General features: G+C 38.7%; 2 protein-coding genes across 2 annotated transcripts in view; one reads left to right on the top strand and one right to left on the bottom strand.

Annotated features, from left to right (window-relative positions):
• Nucleotides 1-1,183: 1,183 nt before the first annotated feature.
• CSUI_004874 (uncharacterized protein) overlaps nucleotides 1,184-7,903 on the bottom strand; it is a 17,262-nt gene continuing 10,542 nt past the window's right edge. The window contains exons 12-20 of the mRNA XM_068065055.1: nucleotides 7,591-7,649; nucleotides 6,926-7,271; nucleotides 6,035-6,223; nucleotides 5,412-5,482; nucleotides 4,756-4,838; nucleotides 4,314-4,350; nucleotides 3,347-3,423; nucleotides 2,842-3,086; nucleotides 1,184-2,698 (exon numbers count right to left, since the gene is read on the bottom strand). Of these exons, the coding sequence (XP_067922971.1) occupies nucleotides 2,288-2,698; nucleotides 2,842-3,086; nucleotides 3,347-3,423; nucleotides 4,314-4,350; nucleotides 4,756-4,838; nucleotides 5,412-5,482; nucleotides 6,035-6,223; nucleotides 6,926-7,271; nucleotides 7,591-7,649 (1,518 nt within the window). The 3' untranslated portion in view covers nucleotides 1,184-2,287. The remainder of the gene's footprint in view (nucleotides 2,699-2,841; nucleotides 3,087-3,346; nucleotides 3,424-4,313; nucleotides 4,351-4,755; nucleotides 4,839-5,411; nucleotides 5,483-6,034; nucleotides 6,224-6,925; nucleotides 7,272-7,590; nucleotides 7,650-7,903) is intronic.
• CSUI_004875 (uncharacterized protein) overlaps nucleotides 1,316-7,903 on the top strand; it is a gene marked incomplete at its 3' end in the record, with an annotated part of 14,837 nt that continues 8,249 nt past the window's right edge. Inside the window, exons 1-2 of the mRNA XM_068065056.1 lie at nucleotides 1,316-1,357; nucleotides 2,380-2,460. Coding sequence (XP_067922972.1) covers nucleotides 2,398-2,460 — 63 coding nt within the window. The 5' untranslated portion in view covers nucleotides 1,316-1,357; nucleotides 2,380-2,397. The remainder of the gene's footprint in view (nucleotides 1,358-2,379; nucleotides 2,461-7,903) is intronic.

The following is a 7,903-nucleotide window of genomic DNA, read 5'->3' as shown; positions in this document are numbered from 1 at the left end:
TTAGAGCAAAACTGAGAAAGAAGAAAAGAAGAAAAAGGAAACTTGAAATAATAGCTCCAAAAGAAGACCAAGAGGAGACCTTCTTTCTCCTCATTCTTCCTAGTTATTCTTCTCAACAGAAGTACAGAGATGAACTCTGTATGTACGTAATAGTAGCTCGTGCATGAACGCTTATCACTATTACCAGCCGTACATACACCTCAATAGAAAGAGAAAGAGTGAGAGAACACAAAGCGAGACAGTAGTTTCTCTTGCCTATCCATCTTTCTATCTTTTATAGATAGATGTATGAAGATGAGAGAACAGCAAAAGAATGAAATTTGCAGACACTCTCCCCTCTTTCCTTCTTTCTTTCTTTCTCATTCGTATCTCTTCGCTTCTGCCTTTTTCAAATAGATTCTTCTTTTTTAATTCTACTTGCTCTTCTCTTTCTCTTTCTTTCTATCTCTATCTATCTACAGACCGATGGAACATAGAGATAGATAGAGCAAGACGTAGATAGGTATACATCTCACTGCATGCCTATTGATAAAAAGAAAAAGAAAGAGAGAGATATTTACTCTTCTTGTTACAATACCCCAGCGAGTCTACCTACATATGTATATCTATAGGTATATGTAAGTGTATAGATCCATTATATGCATTCGTACAGAGAGTGTCGCACCCTCCCTTATCAACGTAATATGGATATACCTATGTATTCATATTCATATCTGTCTATCTATCTCTCTCTTTTTCTAATACGGAATATATTGTAGATTTTTATCCTCGTGTGTATGCTTGCTTGACTGACGATGACAGGGAGGTGAGAGAGAGAGAGAAATACACCTTTGGAAAAATGCATGCAGCTCACTGTGTTTGTATCCTCTTCTTTCTTTCTACCTATCTCTGTGTCTTTCTTTCTTCTGTTTCTTTCATGAATCTGAACTGATGTATGGAATGGATGAATTGCAAGAAAGGAAGGAAGTGAAGAATGGGGTGAGAAAGTCAGCTTGTAGAGGATAAGAAGAAGGAGGTGCATGCATGACAAAGATTCTTATTCTTACCCTCCTCTTCATCGCTATTTCGGCTATAAGAAGGAGTGAGTCATTTCTCCTCTCATCTCCTTTCGAACTTTGGAATGTTTTGAATGAAAATAATTTTGTCTTCTCTTCGCAGGAAGAAGACTTTTTTCTTATGAGGTGCATGTGTTGCGATGCTTCTCTTTCCGTTGAGAGAAAGAATCCAAGCAAAAGAAAAGAAAAAGGAAAACAAGAGGACAAAGAGAAGAGGAAGTTTTCTTTCTCTCTTCTCCTTCTCTTTTCTTTTCTCTCAGGTGTACTCCAGGGGGAATGTTCAGAAAGGACGAACGTCATCGGTCAAGAAAGAATAAGAAAAAGAGAAAGAAGAAAAGAAAGAAAGAAGAAAGGGATTTATATATTGACAAAAAACAAGCCAAGAGAGAAAACAATTTGTCATAGAGGGAAGAGGAAGTAGAATGAGATGACAAGGAATCCCAGAAAGAATGGAAATGAGACAAGGGAACTTTCTTTATCTCGTATGTCAAAACTGAAAACTTGAGGTGTATGTATGCATGCATGCGTCGGTGTGTATGTACACCTCAGAATAATGCGAATAATCGATTTAGAAATGAGCTCTTGGCTGCTTTTTCTTCCCTTCACTTTTGGATGATATAGAACTTTCTTGTCATAGGAGTGTTTCTTCCTCTCTTTCTCTTTCTTTCTTTCTTTCTGGCTCTTCTCAAGATCAAAGAAGACTCTCAAACTACACAGCAGAATAAGATGAAGAATCTCGCCACAGAGGACGATAATCGGATCAGAGAAAGAGATAGATCAAGGAAAGACTAAAGATCGAAGATAGAGGACAGATAGATAATAGAACTACACAGGCTAAAGGCCAATAGATACATATTTACGAATTCATTCACCCCACACAAAAAACTTCGATCTACACACATATCGACACATGTATATATACATATATATATATAGAGAGAGAGAGAAGAAAAAGAACATAAGCATATAAATAGATATATATGTATATCTTTTGCTAGTTAGGTGAGAGAAGTGAAAGTAGAAGAACGAACGACAGCATCTGAATGTGTGGATTTTGTTTGATGCGTCACACCCGACACTTGGCTTAGTCTCTCTACTCCATATTAAGAATCTACATGCAACACGTTTCTCTTCACAAAGAAAAAGACCTCTCAACATCTCTCTCTCTCTCTGACTCTCTCTTTATCTCTCTCTTCTTTATTCGTAACTAAGCTTTTTTCTTTCTCTCTCTCTCATTGGAGGTACGAAGAAGAGAAGAGAAGCCGAGAAGAACGAGGCGAATATGAAGAGAAGACTCCTTCTTCTCCCTCTTCTTCTTCTTCAGAATCTCCAGCATGATAAGATGCCTTATCAAACATCTCAAGAAGCTCACTATCTTCTTCTCCCCCTTGTCTTCTTCTCTCTTGTAGAGACTCTCTTTTCTTGAAAGAATCTCCGAATTCTCCATGCCTTCTTATGTTTGAGAGACTTCGCCTCGATCTGTCTTTCGCTTTGTCGTTTCTCCCTTCTCTCTGTAGCTTCTCGTTAGCCTCCTCGCTCGAGAAGAAAAGAAGACGTGAAGAAGGAGAGAGGGAGGAAGAAGCTAAGAGGAGAGACGATGCTGTCTTCTTCTTCTTTCTCATTTGTTCATCTTGTGCTTTTCTCTGAAGAAAGAATAGGCCAGAAAAACGGAAGATAGATAAGAGAATGAAAAGCAAGAAAATAGAGTGAGTGGATACAGACATCTGTGGGGAGAGCTTCTTCGTGTCTTATGTATAGGAAGAGTAAGTTAGATAGATGAACTTACACAAAGAAGAGAAGATGAAGGAGGATGGCTATGAGAGGAAAGAGAAGAAGGTTTCGTTCTAAGAGAAGTACAAGAAGAATTGAGAAGATGAGAATTAAGAGGAGGACGAGGAGGGAGGTTCCTTGGAGGTTCGAGAGCTCCCCAGTCAGGAACTTTTATGCCAACGAGATTCTGTCGAAAGCCCAGAGGAGAAGACGAAAAGTCGCCACATGAAGAAGAGACGGAAGAAGGAAGTGAATCTGATGCTGCAGAAAAGACAAGAAGGAAAGAAAACAACAACCTGGAGAGACAAATGAAAGAATGCGAAAGAAAAGAAAGAAATAGGGGAGAGATTCGAGGCTTTCCAAAAATAGATCGGTAGAAAGATAGATCGATACACCTCATCTATGTGGAGCATGCATGCATGCATGCGTGGAGAGCTCGGGTGTATGTACACCTGGAGAGACGAAAATTCTAGTATCTATCTATATGAATGTATGCACACATACGTGTCGGTAGATCTTACATTTATAGAAGACTTCGATTTCTCTCTGTCGCTTTTCTTCTTCTTTCTTCTGAGCTAACAAACGAAGTTCGATAAACCTGACAGAAAGAAAATGCAGACGACACAAAAGCAAAAGAAGAATACTTCTCTCTAAGATAAATGAGATCTCACCTCAACAACGCCTTCCACGAGAAGAACACCGTATACACACATGTATATATATATATATACATATGGAGAGAGAGAGAGACAGAGATAAATATAGATATACGTATGTCTCTCTCCCTGTCTGTATAGATATGTATATCTATGTATACATGTATATATATATATATATGTATATATGGATGTATATACATGTGTAGAGTCTCCGAGCATATCCGTTGTAGATAAGATGAGAATGAGAAGAGTTAGTCTGAAGAAAAAAAACTCTTTCTTTCTTTCTTTTTCCAGCGAGTGTCATTCCTGATCGTAGCATGGAAGTGTTTGTCTGTCTTTTACCATAAAACTTCTTCTTTTACTTTCTCTCTCCTCCAACGTGATCCTTTATCTACCCGCTATGTATCGACTTGACTACGTAGCGCATGCATAAATAGATATCCCAAGTCGACAGAGTCCTATTAGATACACCGATCTCTCTCTGTACGTATATTACATAGAAAGAGACAGGTAAGTAGATAGACAGATACATATTCTCTATTGATATGTAGTGTATGTGCCTCGAAACAGAGATGGTGGAGATTCTTGGAGATTTGCCATATGTGAGAGGGGAAGGTCTGAATCTACTTTTTTAAGGAGGAAAGAAAACTGAGAGAAGCAAAGGGGAAAAAGAGAGAGGTAGAGATGCAGATGCAGAGATAGATAGAGAAAGATCCACACAGAGAATTTGATGTCTATTAGAAAGACAGAGAGACAACCCAGTGAGAGAAAGCCACTTCAGATTTCTCTTCTGCTTATTTCTGTCTTTCTTTGTTTCTTCTCTTCTTACCTATCGAATCCTTTCACTTCAAGAAAAGACGGCTCAACTAAAAAAGAAAGAAGAAAGAAAGAAAGAAAGAGTGAGACAGAAAGAAAGGAAGAGATAAGAAAGAAAGAGAGGAGGAATATGAGAAGCTGCTGTATATACACCTCAAGTCTTCTCCTACAGGAAAAGACAAGTGGTAATTGTAAACAAACTAGAAATACACGGACAGAGTCGTCTATCTGTCTAGCTATATCTAGAGGTGTCTATCTATGCCTATATCCACCTGTCTTTGATCCATCTATATTTGATCTATCCATCTATGTATATTCGTAGAAAGGTATATCAGCGCCTCGCTCTCTCTCCTGTGTATGTGCATGAGAGAAAGAGAAGATCGAGACAAGTAAGCTAGACAGACGACAGGGGGGTGTAAAATGCTATGCTTCTTTTAGAAGATCGATGCTCTTACTAATCGATTGTTCCTCATCGAAGATCGATGCTGAGTGAGGTAGCTGTGGCTGGAATGTACACTCGGCTAGCTCCTTCTCTTCTCTGCACATTTTCAAAAGAAAAAAGACCACAAGAAGAAAAGGAAAAAAGGCAGAAGAAGACGACCTCTGCATGAGAAAGACTTTTTCACTCATTTCGACATATACACGAAGACGCATGTGTACATCTATATGAAGACAGCTCTATACAGACATACACGGCTAGTCCACGTATGAATATGTATAAGTAGGTGTATCTATGTAGATGTATGCTTATAGAGAAGTCTGTATGTTTGTCTCCCATACTCCGAAATCTTTAAGTTCCTCTGTAGGGGGCTTGAGAGATAAGAAGAAAAACGACGAAGAAGAAGATAAAGATGATACATATCATGAGACTGCGTGTGAATATTGTCTTTCTATTGAGAAGTGTTTGATAGAATTCTTATGTTGCTCGCCATGTATCTATCTATCTATCTATCTATTCGAAGAAAGAGAGAGAAAGAGAGAGATGACTAGCAATAAGAAGAAGACTAAGAATGGCCGTGACAACAGAAGGGACTCAAACAAACCTCAAGAAAGAAAGAAAATAATGCCTCTCTCTTTCTTTCTTTCTCTCTTGCCTGGGTGTGTGGCTTACAGTTTTTTTTTATATTTTTGTCTCAGGATTTCTTTCTTCTTTCTCTCTTCCTCCACCTTCTGCATATACGTCTAGACACACGAAGCATAAGAATAAGAAAGAAAAGATTCATATGAAAGAAAAGAAAAGGGAAAGAGCGATAAGGCTAAAGAAGAGAACAGCCAAAATATCAATCGCATGCACCTCTTCTTCTTCTCTCAGGATGAAGAGAAGCATAAAAAAGACTAAAGATTCTTCATAAATCTTATGTGAGATCTTCCTTCTCTCCCTCTTTCTTTACATATACATATATACCTATATATATGTATTTGTAGATATATAGGTGTATGGTCGTACATATGTATATACACAGGTATAGACGTATCCAGGCAGAGATCTGTGAAAGCTACATCTAGTCATATCTGTAGATCAGCGACGTAAATGATGTATCTATATCTATAGATATCTAAATGTATATGAATAGATAGGTAGGTTTGTATATAGTCTGTTCTTATATGAATTTGTCTATAGGTAGATTTCGAAGGTGTTTGAATCTCGTGGAGTGAAGAGGAGACTAGATGGTGCGACTTCCTTCTTATCTCTTTCTTTCTTTATTTGTCACTCTTTCTTTCTTTTTTGCTTACATTCATATCAGAGAATCGAGACTTGAGATGGCTGTATCGATTGCATCTCTTCTTCTGTTTAGATAGAGGGAGGGGAGGAGGAGAAGGAGAAGGAGGAGGAGGATGAAGAGAGCGACCATCCCTCAGACTGTTGCGGCTAGGGTTTCTTTCGTTTCTTCTTGTCTTCTGGTCTCGAGAGAAGCCTTCATGCTAAAGAATGGAGAAAGAAAGAAGGAATGGAAAAGACACGAAGAAACAAAGAGATCAGAAAGAAAGAAAGAGAGAGATAAGAAAGAAAGTGATAAGAAGAGATTGCGTATAGAATTGTTTAGTATGTTTTCTTTGTATACCATCATACGGCATCTATACAAGCATACACAACATACTACTACTACTATTTATATCTAAGCACATATATCTATATATATACGAACACGTGCATGTGTATATATCGAATCTATACTTTGCTATATACTCTTCTGCATACAGTGTGCGCAAGACCTTATCTTTTTATCTACCATCTATCCATGTATCTATCTACATACATATCTCACTATATCTATCGCCTCTCTCTGTATGTATAGGTCTAGCTAATACGCAATATCTTGATGAATCGAGGAAGAGAGAAGACAGAGACAAGGTCTATGTAGCAGTCTGTTTGCTCTTTGCTCTTCGAGATAAGACCCAAACTTCTGTATGAGAAAGAGCGACAGACTGAAGAGAGAGAAGTGCTGAAGAGTGTAGAGAGACACGCGACCGATTTGCTGTGAGTATGCGATAAGAAGATCTACGAGAGAGGCGAGGACAAAAAGAGAAAAGAAAAGCCATAGAAAGAGAAAGAAAGAAAAGAGAAGAAGAAAATACTTATCAGCGCATGAGATAGGTTGTCAGTGATATGAATTGAATAATTACATTTAGAGAAGAAGAAGAAGCTCTTGTCGTCAATCTTGACAAAATAGTCCGAGACAAACCCACGCCACCACTTCCTCTACGACGGAAGTTTTCTTCTTCTTTTTCTTTGTGTCTCTTTCTTTCTTCCTCTTCTCCTCTCTGGGGACTTGCAGACATTTCAGTAATGCGCTTCTCAGTAGAGTCGGGGGGGTCAAGATGGGAGAAAGACTTGTCTTCTTCTTCTTCTTTCTTCTTCTTCCTCTTCTTCTCCTCCTCGTCATCCTTGTCTTTAGCATGAGTCTTGTCAGGCTCGTGACTAGATGTGTGTCTGTGCAGGAGCTCTCTCAGTTCCTGCGCCTTCTCTCTCCTAAAAGAGAAGAAGAAGAAGAAAAGAACGACTGAGATGTATTGATGGATCACGGTGACGAAGAAAAAAAGAAAGAAAGATAGAAAGATGGGGAACACAAAGAAAGAGAGAAAAGTTTATGAGGAAGTGAGAGGATGAAGAAGGAGAAGAAGAAGAAGCGAGAGAGAGAGAGAGAATACAAAGAAGAAAGCAAAAGAACAAAAAGAAGAAGACGAGAGACACTCGTCATTCTAACACCGCAACAAGAAGAATGCAATGAAAGAGGAAGAAGAAGAAAGAAACTTTCTTTCTTTCTTTCTCTTTTCGTTTTTTGTCTTACCCTTTATGTATAAGATCTTGGAGGGATCGCCTCTGCTTCTCCGCAATAGCTCGAGATACCTACACAAACAGGACAACAATGACCTCCCAAAGAAACATACCTCTTCTTCCCTTCTCTCTCCCCTCATCCCCGTCTTTAATCTTTCTGTCTCTCTCTATCTTAAATCTGTCTGTCTGTCTGTCTGTCTGTCTGTCTCTCTCGCTATCTCTCTGTGTATCTGAAGATGCGTCGTTGTCTATGCGTCGTGGATTTGACGAAGTGTGTACGGACAGCCATCAAGATGGAGTGAGAAAGAAAGATGAAGAGAGAGAGA

The sequence above is a fragment of the Cystoisospora suis genome (assembly GCF_002600585.1).
Source record: "Cystoisospora suis strain Wien I chromosome Unknown contig_2333, whole genome shotgun sequence".
Lineage (NCBI taxonomy): Eukaryota > Apicomplexa > Conoidasida > Eucoccidiorida > Sarcocystidae > Cystoisospora > Cystoisospora suis.
This window is presented reverse-complemented; position numbering and strand designations above follow the sequence as displayed.